This window comes from Podarcis bocagei (genome assembly GCF_964188305.1).
Source record: "Podarcis bocagei genome assembly, chromosome: 8".
In the NCBI taxonomy this organism is placed as follows: Eukaryota; Metazoa; Chordata; class Lepidosauria; order Squamata; family Lacertidae; genus Podarcis; species Podarcis bocagei.
In genome coordinates this window covers 22,402,177-22,419,764 of record NC_138133.1, presented here as the reverse complement: position 1 = coordinate 22,419,764, position 17,588 = coordinate 22,402,177, and the positions used below count along the sequence as shown (strand labels likewise).

The 17,588-nt window shown below is 48.6% G+C and overlaps 1 protein-coding gene across 2 annotated transcripts in view; it reads left to right on the top strand.

Moving 5' to 3' along the window:
- Positions 1-17,588, top strand: part of DROSHA (drosha ribonuclease III) — a 96,677-nt gene that overhangs the window by 30,608 nt on the left and 48,481 nt on the right. For both annotated transcript variants that reach the window (XM_081206163.1, XM_081206162.1), the window contains exons 17-21: positions 1,047-1,154; positions 3,594-3,732; positions 8,182-8,242; positions 9,111-9,170; positions 12,092-12,191. In XM_081206163.1, the coding sequence (XP_081062289.1) occupies positions 1,047-1,154; positions 3,594-3,732; positions 8,182-8,242; positions 9,111-9,170; positions 12,092-12,191 (468 nt within the window). The remainder of the gene's footprint in view (positions 1-1,046; positions 1,155-3,593; positions 3,733-8,181; positions 8,243-9,110; positions 9,171-12,091; positions 12,192-17,588) is intronic.

Here is a 17,588-nt window from a genome sequence, read left to right as displayed (position 1 = left end):
AAATAATGATTTTTCCACTTGAACTGTCCGTTTGACAGCTTTGACAGCTGTCAAACTCCGCACCTCTTCCACAAGCTCAAAAGCAGGACGCTCCCGGGCCCGGGAGGGGGGGGGGTGTTTACAACAAAAAGAAAGCTTCCAACACTCCACTCTCCAGTTCAAAATTTCTTTACCAAATCTTGGAAGTTAATGTCTTTTTCAACTCACCCCACAAAGGGTAGGCACTCCAGCTTAGCACTTATATCGTTGCTTTAGATCGTCTGCAAGAAGGGGGGGTGCGGACTTCCTTTTAGCACACCCCCCGGTCGTCTCAAATTCACGGGATAATATTCTTAAAGTCCAATTCCGTCTTACGGGTTGTTGTTTTCAGTCCAAATTTCAAGGAAGGAAGTCAGCGCTCTCCAGTCATGGCTCGCGGCTTCGCTCCGCCGAGGTAGCGATCGACTCTCAGTGCCACGCTGCCCTCCGTATCCTCTCCGCAGCCTTTAAAAAGGCTCTTCGTGGATCGGGGGGGCGCTTAAGGCACCCGCCGAGTCTTCAGTCCGCAGGCTTCAGCGCCTGCGGTTTTTAAGGGTCCCCGCGTCGCCGGCGCGGCAAGACCCGTCCTCGGTTGAGCCGATTCCCTCCGCAGCTCGGAGGGAATCCGCCATTTCCAGATCGCACCAACCCGGAAGTCCACTGTATGCACTTTTCTTTGCTTGCTTGTTGCTTGTTTAAATCATCATCATCAAAGAATTAGCTGGGCAGATTCAATCTTATTGCATGACCTGCGTAAACCTAAAAATCAACCTACTGTTGACCATTCTTGTAGTGGCTCATGTGCAGTGTGGGGGATTTGAACCCTGGTCTCCTAGGGCCTAGTCCAGCACTTCAACCACTACTTGAATAATATAATAGAATAATAATAATTATTTGTACCCCGCCCATCTGGCTGAGTTTCCCCAGCCACTCTGGGCGGCTCCCAATCAAGTGTTAAAAACAATACTTGGAAAAAACATAGGGCTAAAAGTTCCAGGTAAATAAATAATGGCAATTCTTTCTCCTAGCATGCCATGATGCTTCCAGTCCTGACTCATCATATCCGCTACCATCAATGTCTGATGCATCTGGATAAACTGATAGGCTACACTTTTAAAGATCGCTGCTTATTGCAGGTAAGGTCATAGACCGAAATGCACTCCCATGTGTTTGAAGTTGCATTGTGGTGGTGGGGAAAGGAGCAGGGAATAGATGCGCTGGTAAGTTTGCATTAGCTTGTGGGTGGCAGAACCAGAGAACTGACCAGGCCGACCTAGAGATGGTGGCTGATGGAGACAGCCAATCAGGGAGCCAAAGAATGAGTTGTAAGCACCGGCCGTTGGCATCACATAGTGCGCAGAGGACCTTGTTGGGGCTGGAGCAGAGAGAGGGGCTGGATCTGTACTGATCTGTAAAAACACTTTTTAAAAAAGCAATATAGTTCTCAGTGCTGTTTCCCATTGCTCTACAGCACCCTCTGGTGTCACATGTTTATAACGTATTTTTAACGTTTGAACTAACCCATGTAGATGAGTCCAGGGAGTTGGTTGGAGGGGAGTCGATGAAAGGATGGAGAGGGGTGGAATATAAGGAGAAGGATGGAAGAACTGTTTATGTTTACCGTATTTTTCGCCCCATAAGACACACTTTTTCCCCTCCAAAAATGAAGGGGAAATCGGGGTGCGTCTTATGGGGCGAATGCCTGCAAGCCTCGCGCGCCCGGCAGGAGGTCCGACCGGGTGCGCGAGGCTTGGGGCGGCAGCCTGTCGCCCGAAGCACGGGGAGCCCTCTGGAGGGCTCCCCCTGCTTCGGGCGAGTGTCTGCAAGCCTCGCGCACCCGGCAGGAGGTCCCACCGGGTGCGCGAGGCTTGGGGCGGCAGCGGACTGCTTGCGTGCACCGAGAAGCTTGGGGCCAGCTGAGCTCAGCCCGCCCCAAGCTTCTCGGTGCGCGCAAGCAGTCCGCTGCCGCCCCAAGCCTTGCGCACCCGGCGGGACCTCCTGCTGGGTGCGGGAGGCTTGGGGCGGCAGCGGACTGCTTGCCGGCATGCAGAAGCTTGGGGCGTGCTGAGCTCAGCACGCCCCAAGCTTCTAGGTGCGCGCAAGCAGTCCGCTGCCGCCCCAAGCCTCGCGCACCCGGCGGGACCTCCTGCCGGGTGCGGGAGGCTTGGGGCGGCAGCGGACTGCTTGCCGGCATGCAGAAGCTTGGGGCGTGCTGAGCTCAGCACGCCCCAAGCTTCTAGGTGCGCGCAAGCAGTCCGCTGCTGCCCCAAGCCTCGCGCACCCGGCGGGACCTCCTGCCGGGTGCGGGAGGCTTGGGGCGGCAGCGGACTGCTTGCCGGCATGCAGAAGCTTGGGGCGTGCTGAGCTCAGCACGCCCCAAGCTTCTAGGTGCGCGCAAGCAGTCCGCTGCCGCCCCAAGCCTTGCGCACCCGGCGGGACCTCCTGCCGGGTGCGGGAGGCTTGGGGCGGCAGCGGACTGCTTGCCGGCATGCAGAAGCTTGGGGCGTGCTGAGCTCAGCACGCCCCAAGCTTCTAGGTGCGCGCAAGCAGTCCGCTGCCGCCCCAAGCCTCGCGCACCCGGCGGGACCTCCTGCCGGGTGCGGGAGGCTTGGGGCGGCAGCGGACTGCTTGCCGGCATGCAGAAGCTTGGGGCGTGCTGAGCTCAGCACGCCCCAAGCTTCTAGGTGCGCGCAAGCAGTCCGCTGCCGCCCCAAGCCTTGCGCACCCGGCGGGACCTCCTGCCGGGTGCGGGAGGCTTGGGGCGGCAGCGGACTGCTTGCCGGCACGCAGAAGCTTGGGGCGCGCTGACCTCAGCTTGCCCCAAGCTTCTGGATTAGCGCAGCGCACCTGGGGGGGAAATAAATTTTTTTCCTTTATTTCCCCCCCCTAAAATCTAGGTGCGTCTTATGGGCCGGTGCGTCTTATGGGGCGAAAAATACGGTATAAGGTGGAGGTAACCCAAGTATTCTAGATCTAGTCTACCTGCATTCCTGTGAATACGAAAGAAAGGTGTCAGACAATATGCTATTAAAAAGTCAGATTTTATCATGCCTGATATTTTTACATAGTTATTGGCTTCAGCAATTAGATCGTCATGTGCAGTTTTCTGTTGCTTTTTTATTATTATTGAGTTTTTCAAATGAACAAATAGAGTAAAAATGGAAAGCATTGAAAAATACACGCCTTTTCCTTTCCCCCACAATATGCAGTTTCCATCTGTAATTTTAGAGCTCAGAAACTGCTTGCGCTCATGAAATTCCCTGTCACAAAACGCGCCTGGAACAATGGGAGTTTCGAACTCTGCCTCTAACCGTGTCGGTTCCACATGCTCCTGGACTATAAGTTGTCTTTGGAACTGAGTTGCAACGTTTAGCTATTGGCGCTTACTGGCGCTGAGGACTTGAACAACCAAAACTTCTGAAGTTGCTTGATCGGTTGTGAACACTGGGGGTGGTTCTGCGCTGCTGAAATTTCACAGCAGCCGTCCCTTTTAAAGCTTTGCAGTGAACGGAATGAGCAGTGCAGGCTTAAAGGGCTGTTTTGTCTTTGCTTTGGAATTCTGCCGCCTTTACCAGCTGGCCATGACTCACCCAAGCCATCATCTAAACTTCGGGATGAATCCAGACCATGCCAGAAATTCTTTGTCCAACTGCGGCATCCGGCAGCCCAAATATGGAGATAGGAAAGTCCACCATATGCATATGAGGAAAAAAGGTACGTTTTGCTGGTGTCATGATTTCGCCCTCTGACTTCTTTCTCCTCATCTATTTTAATTCCTTTCCTCTACTGTATATACCACCTTTCTTCCCTTGAGGAACCCAAGACAGAATAATAATAATAATAATAATAATAATAATAATAATAATAATAATAATAATAATAATAATTTATTACTTATACCCCACCCACATCTGGCTTGGTTTCCCCAGCCAATCTGGGCAGCTCCCAACAGAATATTAAAAAGACGATAAAATATCAAACATTAAAAACTTCCCTAAACAGAGCTGCCTTCAGATGTCTTCTAAAAGTCAGATAGTTGTTTATTTCCTTGACATCTGGTGGGAGGGCGTTCCACAGGGCGGGCACCACTACCGAGAAGGCCCTCTGCCTGATTCCCTGTAACCTGACTTCTCATAGTGAGGGAACCGCCAGAAGGCCCTCAGAGCTGGACCTCAGTGTCCGGGCTGGATAATAGGGGTGGAGACGCTCCTTCAGGTATACAGTGGTGCCTCGCAAGACGAAATTAATTCGTTCCGCAAGTTCTTTCTTCTTGCGAGTTTTTCGTCTTGCGAAGCACGGTTTCCCATAGGAATGCATTGAAAATCAATTAATGCGTTCCTAGGGAAACCGCTTGCCAGGCTGGCGGTGCGGAGAAGGGCTTTTCTCCGCACCGCAAGCCTTCAGGACAGGTACGGGAACAGAGGGGAAGGCGCGCAGCGCTTTCCCTCTGTTCCCGGGGCTTGCGTGGGAGGAGGGTTTTTCCTCCCCACCGCCAACATTCAGAACAGCATTCTGAATGTTGGCGGTGGGAAGGAAAACCCTCCTCCCACCCCAAGTCTTCAGGACAGCCATCCGATGCCGGGCTGCGGGAGGAGGCGTCCCCCCCCCGCCGGACATCGGAGCTTCGTTCCGATGTCCGTTGGAGGGAGGAGACGTTCCCCCCCCGCCGGACATCGGAGCTTCGTTCCGATGTCCGTTGGAGGGAGGAGACGTTCCCCCCCGCCGGACATTGGAGCTTCGTTCCGATGTCCGTTGGAGGGAGGAGACGTTCCCCCCCCCTGCCGGACATCGGAGCTTCGTTCCGATGTCCGTTGGAGGGAGGAGACGTTCCCCCCCCGCCGGACATCGGAGCTTTGTTCCGATGTCCGGCGGCGGGAGGAGACGTTTCCCCCCCCCGCCGGACATCGGAGCTTTGTTCCGATGTCCGGCGGCGGGAGGAGACGTTCCCCCCCCCGCCGGACATCGGAGCTTCGTTCCGATGTCCGTTGGAGGGAGGAGACGTCCCCCCCCCCGCCCGGCATTGGAGCTTCGTTCCGATGTCCGGCGGCGGGAGGAGACGTTCCCCCCCCCGCCGGACATCGGAGCTTCGTTCCGATGTCCGTTGGAGGGAGGAGACGTTCCCCCCCCCTGCCGGACATCGGAGCTTCGTTCCGATGTCCGTTGGAGGGAGGAGACGTTCCCCCCCCGCCGGACATCGGAGCTTTGTTCCGATGTCCGGCGGCGGGAGGAGACGTTTCCCCCCCCCGCCGGACATCGGAGCTTTGTTCCGATGTCCGGCGGCGGGAGGAGACGTTCCCCCCCCCGCCGGACATCGGAGCTTCGTTCCGATGTCCGTTGGAGGGAGGAGACGTCCCCCCCCCCGCCCGGCATTGGAGCTTCGTTCCGATGTCCGGCGGCGGGAGGAGACGTTCCCCCCCCCGCCGGACATCGGAGCTTCGTTCCGATGTCCGTTGGAGGGAGGAGACGTTCCCCCCCCGCCGGACATCGGAGCTTCGTTCCGATGTCCGTTGGAGGGAGGAGACGTTCTCCCCCCCCGCCGGACATCGGAGCTTCGTTCCGATGTCCGTTGGAGGGAGGAGACGTTCCCCCCCGCCGGACATCGGAGCTTCGTTCCGATGTCCGTTGGAGGGAGGAGACGTTCCCCCCCCCGCCGGACATCGGAGCTTCGTTCCGATGTCCGGCGGCGGGAGGAGACGTCTCCCCCCCGCCGGACATCGGAGCTTCGTTCCGATGTCCGGCGGCGGGAGGAGACGTTCCCCCCCCCGCCGGACATCGGAGCTTCGTTCCGATGTCCGGCGGCGGGAGGAGACGTTCCCCCCCCCCGCCGGACATCGGAGCTTTGTTCCGATGTCCGTTGGAGGGAGGAGACGTTCCCCCCCCGCCCGGCATTGGAGCTTCGTTCCGATGTCCGTTGGAGGGAGGAGACGTTCCCCCCCCCCGCCGGACATTGGAGCTTCGTTCCGATGTCCGTTGGAGGGAGGAGACGTTCCCCCCCCCCGCCGGACATCGGAGCTTCGTTCCGATGTCCGGCGGCGGGAGGAGACGTTCCCCCCCCGCCGGACATTGGAGCTTCGTTCCGATGTCCGGCGGCGGGAGGAGGTCCGAGGACAGTGGGGAAGACGCGCTGTGCTTCCCCGCTGTCCCGGAGATTTCCCTATGGGCTGTCGTCTTGCGAAGCAAGCCCATAGGGAAATTCGTTTTGCGAAGCGCCTCCAAAACGGAAAACCCTTTCGTCTAGCGGGTTTTCCGTCTTGCGAGGTGTTCGTCTTGCGGGGTACCACTGTACTTATGTGTCGTTGCCAGGTGGTCGTGCATCCTGGTGCCTACCAGAGCCAGCATGCCTTCTCATAAGACCGTTTCACATGTTGTGTTCTCTTCGCCCGAATGTCAGTTGCTGTTCTACAACGAGATGGCAATAGTAGGCAGAGTTATTGTGCTGCTTGCATGTAGAAATCTAGGCTTACAAGCCAAACTTTTTTTGCATAGTTTGGTCCCCATTATTTTACCAGCTGCAGGGTGGTTGTGTAAAGTAAATCCCATTGAATTCAATGGGGCATATTCCCAAGTTTGTGGAGTTAAGATGGTCATCTCAGTTGAATGGATAGTTTGCTAAAAAAAAAAAAAGGGAGATTTTCCAGGCTAAGGTGTGGAAAGGATGGGCTTTACATGTGAATGCCCAAAGCCAAAAAGGTTGGGCAATGGTCAAACGGAGTTAGGACTGGAGAAATTGCAGATGGATTTTGATTCTACAGAGGTACTTGGCTATTGGGATACAGAGGTAGCTATTGGTATACAAACCTATGTTATAAGTTTTTACCCCCTTCAAATGTTATTTATGCTTTTCAGGTTTATTTCACAATTCTTTTAACAATTCAAAACGACTTACTTCCACCTCTTTCTGTGGTTCCTTAAGTTTATTTTTAATATCTTCTGCATATCCTAATTAACTTAATTTACTCATTTATTCATCTACTTTAAATATATACTGTTATGAAATTGCAGGTTATTACAATAATCCTGCCGATGCTCTTATCTCTTTACAATTTATCTGCAAATATTCAATAAACCATTTCCATTCTTTTATTAAAAGTTTGTTATCTTGATTTCTTATTCTTTTGGTAAGTTTCACCATTTCTGCATATTCCGTAAGTTTTTGTATCCATTCTTCCTTTGCTGGGACTTATTCTTCTTTCCATTTTTGGGCGAGTAACATTCTTGCTGCTGTGGTTGCATAAATGAATACGTTTCTATACAGTTTAGGTAGTTCTGTCCCTATCATTCCCAAAAGAAGAGCTTCCGGGTTTTTTTAAAAGACAATCGTTATTTTCAACATCCTTTTCAATTCATTATATATCATTTCCCAATAAGCTTTAACCTTACTACAAACGTATGTCATAAGCTTGATCATTTACTGTTCAGATAGGGTAAAGATACCCCTGACCATTAGGTCCAGTCGCGAACGACTCTGGGGTTGCGGTGCTCATCTCGCTTTACTGGCCGAGGGAGCCGGCGTTTGTCCGCAGACATCTTCCGGGTCATATGGCCAGCATGACTAAGCCACTTCTGGCAAACCAGAGCAGCGCACGGAAACGCCGTTTACCTTCCTGCCGGAGTGGTATCTATTTATCTACTTGCACTTTGATGTGCTTTCAAACTGCTAGGTGGGCAGGAGCTGGGACCGAGCAACGGGAGCTCCCCCCACCGTGGGGATTCGAACCGCTGACCTTCTGATCGGCAAGCCCTAGGCCAGGGGTCAGCAAACTTTTTCAGCAGGGGGCCGGTCCACTGTCCCTCAGACCTTGTGGGGGGGACGACTATATTTTTTTGGGGTGGGGGGAAATGAATGAATTCCTATGCCCAACAAATAACCCAGAGATGCATTTTAAATAAAAGGACACATTCTACTCCTGTAAAAACATGCTGATTCCCGGATCGTCCGCGGGCCGGAATAGAAAGTGATTGGGCGAGATCTGGCCCCCAGGCCTTAGTTTGCCTACCCATGCCCTAGGCTCTGTGGTTTAGACCACAGCACCACCCTTTTACTGTTCAGATGACAATACATAATTCAAATTACTGACCTGTGCTGAACCCTTAAAAGAAAACGTGCCTGTTTAAATGGGGTTACCTTTTAAATATCACGTGGTCTGTATTTTTCCCCCCCAGGCATAAACACCTTGATCAATATCATGTCACGTCTTGGGCAAGATGATCCAACTCCTTCCAGGTACGCAAACAACGGGTGGTAGTTGTTGCAATTACGAGCTCGCTGGTCCATTGCAGTAAGTGGGATCAGAACAGAACTGTTAATGACAACAACAACAACAACAACAACAACAACAACAACAACAACAACAATAATTGTATTTAGACTCCACCCATCTGGCTGGGTTTCCCCAGCTTTCAGTTAGGGGAAACACTGCATTTCCAGCAATAGTTGGAATTGCTCCCAGTAAACCTATTTGTGGCCTCTGCACCTTTCGCCTCTTTGCAGTAACCACCTGGAATTCTGCTGATTGTTAGTGATTTCTTTCTAGCCTTAAAAACACACTCGGCTTACCTGCTTTCCGGCAAATGCCCAAGCGTTCCCGGCAAGCCTCTTTCCGTGCCAGTGCTGAAAGAGCGCGCAGGAAAAGAGCAGGAGGGGTCGCGATGCTGTACCAAACAGAGGATTTTGAACTCCCCGCAAGATGCTTTCTTTTTCTTCTTGCATGGCACCTTGCCAAAAGCCTATAGATGGCCTAGGAGGAGGCTTCTCTTTAAATCATCCAGGGCGATGGCAGGGCACGCGGAAGCTGGTCTCAGCATGCCACTGCACATCATTATCTTTTCCTTTGGTTAATAAGTTGACACAACATTAAGATCAGCCTTATTACCTTTCTGGCTTCCTGTGGTTTTTTTGTGCCGCGCAGAAGAAACCCAAATATCCACTGTTGGGCATCGGAGGATGGCGTGTTGAAAACCGAAAGCAGTGGGAGCCTAACTCTTTTTTGCTTTATCGCCCCAAGGAATTGGCCGGCTGTTGTTTATCCATCGCTAATTACTCATACACGTAGGGGTCACGTGTAATGATCCTTGCATTTGTCTGTTTGCAGGATCAACCACAACGAGCGCTTGGAATTTTTGGGAGATGCCGTGGTTGAATTTTTAACTAGGTGAGTATTCGGTTCACTCCTAATGCACTTTCTGCTATAAAATCATACCTTACTCATTAAAATAAAACATTTAAAAATATCCTGATTTGTTTCGGGCTATCATGCAGTTGAAAGGGTATTCTGCCAATTAAAACTCCGATGTCATTTATTTATTTTTCTTCCGAAACACCAAAGACCTCTGCTGCTTTAAAAAAAAATCAAAATCAAAAGTAGACATTTATGTGTCGCTTCCAGTGTGCTAAACATGCCGAAATCTGTAATTCTTCCATCTCCCTCTTTTCCTGCAAGCTAAATTGGCGTCATTCCTGCTTTACAGATGCGGAAGAGAGGCCCTTAGAGAATCAAGTCTTTTTTCATTTCTTTTTTTTAAAAAAACTAATTTATTGGCTTTGTTGTTGTTCAAATAGGCCACACAAAAGTCTTTTTTAAAAAAGAAAAAGAAACAAGAAGTAATTTAGATGGTGCTTAAAATACTTCAAGCACGTTCCTGTCTGTATCTCAGTTTGCTTAGGACTAAGCTCAGAATTAAACCACAGAGCCTAGGGCTTGCTGATCAGAAGGTCGGCGGTTCGAATCCCCGCGACTGGGTGAGCTCCCATTGCTCAGTCCCTGCTCTTGCCAACCTAGCAGTTTGAAAGCACGTCAAAGTGCAAGTAGATAAATAGGTACTGCTCTGGCGGGAAGGTAAACAGCGTTTCCGTGCGCTGCTCTTGTTCGCCAGAAGCGGCTTAGTCATGCTGGCCACATGACCTGGAAACTGTACGCCGGCTCCCTCGGCCAATAAAGCGAGATGAGCGCCGCAACCCCAGAGTCGGTCACGACGACCTATTGGTCAGGGGTCCCTTTACCTTCAAGCACAGAATTGAGCCCAGATCCAATTCTAGATATTCTTTCATCAACTGGTACCTTTTGCTCTCTAGTTTGTCAGCAGCCCCAAAAGGTTCCACTGTAGATGCAAAAGGTTTTTGGTCTGCCAAGTCCGTATCCCCTGCCTCGTGTCTTCATTTGAAGTTTCATTCCAAGCCGAGGGCCTAAAGTGTAATACTCTGAGATGAAAAGCTGATGACTGTGTCCTGTCAGATGTAATTGAGAGTTGCTCATAACAGCTCTGGAGAATGGCTAGTCTAGGACCAAACGCTTCAAAGTTTATAGCCGGCAAATAAAAGGAATACATCATTTTGGAACGTGTCATCTTCTTGTCACGGAGCTCCTTGATCTTTCCGACTATAATCTTAAGCAAAAAGTGTATTTGCAAATAAACTTTGAATCCCGTCCCCACCCCCCACCCAATTCTCTCTCCCAAGAGTGGGGTTATTACTCATTAATCCTGACTTCATAATGGCGCACTTGGAGTTTTGCCTTCCGGTAGTTTGCAGTTTCGTGCTCGTGTATTTGGAATAAATCACTAACATATTCCCGGTTAATGGAAGGTGGCTTTCATTTTTCTTGCATAGGCTCTTCTCAGAAAGAAACAAAAAAACCCGACAAAAATAATGTAAAATTGACTTTTTATAGCCTAGTGAAAACAGCAGCCATTTCCTTGGTAAGTGTCATTTGTGACAGCAGGTAGCCCCCAAAACTCCAGGGTGGGAGATTTGAAGCTCATTTCCAGATCTCAGGTGTGTCCGTTTGTAATGGGAAAAGTGGTCTACTTATGTAGAGAGAGGCTCCTAAAGTGTTAAGATGTTACAGAAGAAGAAAAGAAAAATGCCATCGGTGCCTTCCAACAACTACTATGAGATGAGCGGCTTTTTGCATTGTTTGGTTTGCATAAAACCGTATGTGGGCTTTTATCTCTGAAAATAGCAGGGGCTGAAGGAGGACAGATTTATTTAATGCTCAAAAACAAGCTCTCTGAGTACTTCTATTTACGTAAACCTCCGCAGTGCATTTTTACACGTAATCTTTCTGAGGCTCGAAAATTGGCACCGTGAGCATAGAACTTTCTTCGTAGGGGCAGTTCTGGCAGCCAAAACGCCTCGGTCTTTGTGCGAGTTTGCACAAAAGAGATAGTCTGCCTTGCTGAAGTTAGTGGGGCCTATATAGGATTGCGCCATGCGGCTGCAATCCTTTGCACAGTTACCTAGGAGGAAGCCTCATTGTACTTAGTTGGATTTACTTCTGGGTAAATCTAGGATGAACTCAGCGGAACTTGCTTTCCACTGAAACTTGCTGTCTTGCTTCCACGGAAGTGCAGCCAAGATAACCAACTTAAAGGATGAACACAAAAAGGAGGCCGTCGACCTAACTTTGTATTCAACTACACCTTACTCAGAGTAGACCCGTTGAAGTTAATGAAGCTAAATGAATCATGTCTCTTGAGTCTGCCCTAAACATGACCAATATGACCAATAACTTACCGTACTTTTCCATGTATAACACGCCCCTGTGTATAAGACGCCCCCTATTTTTGGGGACTCCAATTTAAGAAAACGACCCAGAGTTGTGCAGCTTTTTTAGGGATACAGTAATTCAATAACCCAACAAATCACCCGTCACCCCACCCACTACCCATGTATAAGACGCCCCCGGTTTTTAAACCTATTTTATAGTAAACAAAAACAAAAACCCGTCTTATACACAGAAAAGTACGGTAAGTATCCTCTATATCAAATGTGGGGAACCTTTTGCCTTTCAGATGTTCCTGAACTATAAAGTCCCCATTCCCTGCCTATCACCCTTGCTTGTGGGAGCTGATGGGAGTTGTAGTTCAGTAACAACTGGAGGACCAAAGCTTTCCCCACTCCTGTGCCATATTAAGGACCAAACACCTAGGTTCATGAAAACGTTTTTGCCTTGTGCATAAGAGCAGACAATGATGGTTTCTTGCGGGGAGAGGCAGCTGCTGAAATAACTTGTTAAGTGTCTCTGCCGTTGAGAGATTTATGGCTTTTGATGTGCCTTTTCTCCTTTCTTTCCAGTGTTCATTTGTACTACCTGTTTCCAAGTCTAGAGGAAGGGGGCTTAGCCACGTACCGCACTGCCATCGTTCAGAACCAACATCTTGCCATGCTGGCCAAGGTAGCTTAACAAATTTTGTCCCCCACAGTTCGAATTGGCTTTGAATTGCCAAGATAGATTCATTAAGTGAAGGTGGGCGATCCACACTTGTGTTTTCTTGGGGCCGCACTGCAATCTCCTTGTAGGCAGAAGATCTTCTGAAGTTTTAAATCTTATTAGAAACAGGACCCAACTGGGTGCGCCTTGGAGTCAAGATATTTTGAGAAGCAGCCTCCAAATGAGGGGTCATAATTAGGGTTGGGGGCAGAAAACGCCGCTTTGTGCTTCTGAGGCCTTGCAATGTGCTACAAGAATCTGACCAATGTGCTTTAGATGTTTTCTTTTTTTCTTTTTAAAGGTACTTAAATTAGGAGTTTAATTAGGAGCTTTCAGTGGGAGATGACTATGCTTCGGAATATGCATGGAGTGTTTTCTTTGGGGCACAATTCACTTTACGTGTGTCCCCTTTTAAACCCAGCTTACGAAAGGGGCATTAACAATTAAATTGTTCCGTCTATGTAACATGGTAGAGAAAGTGGACTGGAACAGATAGACAATGGAGGGCAAAAAAAGGAAAGAAAAAAAGCATTTGGCCCAGGATTATGTGTCTGTTTACTATTTATATAATTAAATAAACATTTCCCCCCCCCCCCGCTCTTCAGCCTAAAGACACGGGCTGACATGGTAATATATTTTAAAATGTAATTTAAATATTGCGAGAGTTCTTGGGTGGGGGGGGAACTCACGCAGTTAGTTGGTCTTCCATTGGGGAAATTATTTATTTATACAATATGCCACATATATAGCCGCCCAGAGTGGCTGGGGAAATCCAGCCAGATGGGTGGGATATTATTATTATTATGAAGAGTCATAGAACTGCAGAGTTGGAAGGAACCAGTAGGATTGTCTAATCCAACATCCTGCAATGCTGGAATCTTTTGCCCAACAGGGGGCTTGAACCCACGACCTTGAGATTAAGAGTCTTTCATGCTCTGCCAGCTCAGCTATGCCAAAATGGGATGCGTAACTTGGTCTGAGTTGATAGTTTAAAGAGGCTTGTAATAAAAATAAAATAAAAAATGGAGAGTGCAGAAAGTGGGAGAAAGACAAAAACGGCCATTGCACAGTAAAAGGATGTCAATGTGTCTTAAGGTTACAGGTGGGTCCTTGTTCCGAAATAGGCTACCTGCAACCTGCTTTTATCACAGGCTCCTGAAAGTAAACAGTGGTTTTAAAGAACCTTGCAAAACATTGCAGTCGTGGCACGTCGGAAGGGAAGACCTGTTCGAAGCAGATCAGGTTAAGAAGGTCAGAACTGTCACAATGGGTTTCGGCAATAGGAAAGTCATCCCTATTGGTGACAATGACTAATATTTCAGGCTTCAGAGGAAACATACAATTACCAATTAGCTGCCACAATTTGACTACTTTGCTGATTTTGCACAATTTAGTTAGTGGCAAATAATTTAGCCAATTCTTTCTGTCATTCTTCCATGCTTCTCGATTTTTGATCTTTTTTTCACCTTATGCAATGACGTCGTTCGTCCTCCCCAGCCAGCCAACTCAGATCAGCTTTATCTGGAGTTTAGCAGGGGATTTTTTCCCCATCACCACGTTAGGCAAAGCTCCACTTAACTAAATAAGAGCTCTGCACCCCAGATAGTTTGAGATGTATGTCCCTATTTTTCTTTGTTTATGAATTTAGCTTTGTTTTTGTTTTTTGAAAAATAGAATCCAGACCTCTGTTTGTAACCTTTTCTTTTGTACAGTGGTACCTTGGGTTACAGGCGCTTCAGGTTACAGACTCCGCTAACCCAGAAATAGTACCTCAGGTTAAGAACTTGGCTTCAGGGTGAGAACAGAAATGGTGCTCCGGCGGTGTGGCAGCAGCAGGAGGCCCCATTAGCTAAAGTGGTGCTTCAGGTTAAGAACAGTTTCAGGTTAAGAACGGACCTCCGGAACGAATTAAGTTCTTAACCCGAGGTACCACTGTATGCTTAAAAATTGTTCCTCACCAGTGCTGCTTCTGAGCGCAGCCATAAAGCAGAGTCTGCCTCGTATTTAAAACTACTGAAAGATTTACAGATGTGCTAGATGCGCCTGAAAACATAGCAGTGACTTAGTTACTGCCCCAAGGGCTTCCAATTGATCTTTCAATTTACTTTCCTTTAACCAGTGCCACTTTACGCTCCCAAAGATGCATAGTTCATGGATTCCTTTCCCTTTTATTTCTTGGGGACCTCAAAAGTCCCTCTCCTTCCATTTTAATTGTCCAATTGCTCACACTTTGTTGTTCTTTACCCCAACGATGCCCACCCAAGCTTCACGTTTGGGCCATCATTCTCTGGACATCTCTCGAGCCATTAATATAAAGCAAGCAGGTTTGCATTTCCTCATGGTCTGGTCATCTCTATTTATCTTTCCCTTTCGGATTTATACCCCTCCAATTCAGCTACAGTGAGCCAGTGTGGTGTAGTGGTTAAGAGCGGTAGTCTCGTAATCTGGGGAACCAGGTTCGCGTCTCCACTCCTCCACATGCAGCTGCTGGGTGACCTTGGGCCAGTCACACTTCTTTGAAGTCTCTCAGCCCCACTCACCTCACAGAGTGTTTGTTGTGGGGGAGGAAGGGAAAGGAGAATGTTAGCCGCCTTGAGACTCCTTCGGGTCGTGATAAAGCATGATATCAAATCCAAACTCCTCCTCTTCTACAAAAAGCCCTCGAAACAGAAGCGTCCCCCAAATTCAGGATTTGGTCTTGTAGTCCGAAGTGGCACACCTTAATGAATTGCTTTTGCAGTCCAGAGAGTCGCCGCCGTCTTCTTCTTCTTCTTCTTCTTCTTCTTCTTCTTCTTCTTCTTCTTCTTCTTCTTCTTCTTCTTCGTTTGCCTCTTGTTTGTTGCTTTAGCCCTGCAGAGAGAAAGCACAGTTACCTTCCTGGCTTTTTGTAGAATTTGTGGGTCCATCTTTCTGGCTCCTTTGAAGTACTTTCTCAAAGCCACTCAAGGTTGATTCAGAATGTGGAAAGGGAAAACCTTGTTTGTGAGTTGGACTTGATAACCCAGCTACCATACTTAGCAATGGTGGCACGGAAAATAATCCCGTTATTTTGCCACTCTGTGCGTGAAGCTTTGGAGCAATATATTACGTGGCCTCTGGATTGGCTTCTCATGGGCTGTGGGATTGGCAGAAATCTTAAATTAAACATGAAACACACATAATTCTGAACACGGATGATTCCCTGAGATCCTTCGCTTCCATCTGTAATTAACTAAATAGGCGAATGTATTTATGCTGCACACAGTGTACAGGTGTTTCAACAAATGTCTCCTTCAGGATTTGTTGCTGTTTTTCAAATCTGGGGGAACGGATGGGGAAATAAAGGAGAGATTGGCCAGTAGAAGTCTCCATGGGTAGAGAACGGGTTTTTCTCATGCGCCCAGGAAACAAACTGGGGTTTACACAAATCTCCCTTGTCCCTTCTTCTTCGACCCGCCTTGCTTTGAAAACTCCTCAAGCGGCTTTCTGCCAAGCAAAATGAATGCATTAAAAGGGGAAGTCTAATAACTCTGGAATTATTTCCACCCCAGAATTAGCATGCATTACATAATGCCTCTGATTTTAAGACTTGAAGGAGATTAGCAGATGACTTGATGTGAGGACATTCACATGTCGGAAAAGCTAGGTGGAGCTGTGGCTTAAGAAACCAAACGGGGTCTCTTTCTCTCTCTCTCTCTCTCTCTCTCTCTCTCTCTCTCTCTCTCTCTCTCTCTCGTGCTCAGAGGCATATGCTTGAATTTGCTGCGTGTTGTTAGGGCAGAGGGAAATAAAATCATTAGGGACAATTTACAGACGCAATAGGGCGTTGTTTAGATTTTGCTTATTTCCCTCTTTTCCTTATTCCTCCATTGTGGTGCATATTCTGTTTCTTATTCTTCAGGAGTTAAAGCAAAACAAGAACCTGTACTCTGGTGACATTATTCTAACTAAGCTTGCTCCTTCCTTCTGTTTAAACGTCAGTTTCCTCTCTTCGCCTCCTTAATAGTCTTGTGCAGCTACGTCATCGGCTCCCCGCAAACTGTGGTTTTCAAATCTGAATGAGCCTCTCCTCCTTACTTGCTCCTTTTTTGAGCAAGGTTCCTTCTCATTTCCCAGGACCAAACCACGGTGTGATGCGGCCAAAGGAGACACTCTAACTGTTTCCCAACATTCCTCGCACCCGCGTCCTGCCAATGTTCTTATCTGTTTACAGTTTGTTTCTAAATATTCAATAGACCATTTCCCTTCCTTGATATAAAAAATGTTGTCTTGATTTTTCTGGTACGTTTCACCATTTCTGCATATTCCATACGTTTTGGTATCCATTCTTCTTTTGTCAGGACTTCTTCTTTCCATTTATGGGCAAATAACGTATTTTTCGCCCTATAGGACGCACTTTCCCCCCTCCAAAAATGAAGGGGAAATCTGTGTGCGTCCTATGGGGCGAATACAGGCTTTGGCTGAAGCTTGGAGAGTGAGAGGGGTCGGTGTGCACCGACCCCTCTCGCTCTCCAGGCTTCAGGAAGCTATCAGCAAGCCTGGGGAGCCCGCGGGAGTTCCCGCAGGGCTCCCCACGCTGCGGATAGCAGCCTGCCACCCAGCGTGCGGGGCGCCCTGAAGCAGAGTGCCCCTCACACCGGGCAGACATCCGCAGCGTGGGGAGCCCTGTGGGAGTTCCCGCAGGGCTCCCCACGCTGCGGATAGCAGCCTGCCGCCTGGGGCGCGGGGCACCCTGAAGCAGAGCGCCCCTCGCACCGGGCAGACATCCACAGCGTGGGGAGCCCTGCGGGAGCCCCCCCCCAAGTTTTTTCCTTTATTCCCCCCAATTTTCCCCCCTTTATTTTCCCCCCAAAAAACTAGGTGCGTCCTATGGGACGGAGCGTTCTATGAGATGAAAAATACGGTAACTTTCTTGCCGCTATAGTCGCATATATGAATAAATTTCTATACAGTTTGGATAGTTCTGTGGATGCATTTTCTTCAGACTTTTTATATGGATGTACCTCTTGTTGTTTTTGTTCAGTGACTCAGGTCTGAATTGCTGCGGTAAAATTCACTATAAATGGAACTTTACTGAAAAAATACAGGGGTTTTTTTTATTAAAAAAGGGGTGATAGTTTAAACTCAATAACAGTTGAATGCATATTCTTTCTAGTGCCAAATCGCTATGGAAGCAGTGTGTTGTTTTCTGAATGCGTGCCTTGGCACTGAAGTAGACCAACATAGATTTGACTGTTAAACATGACCCATCCCAACCGAAATGGCCTGTGAGAGCAAAGCTATAAAAAATAACTTGGGAAAAGATCTTTGCTTTCTTTTCTTTGTCGGATAAGTGAAAGGATTTTGATTTCAAAGCTTTCTAAAGTCCTTCGCAGGCATTCA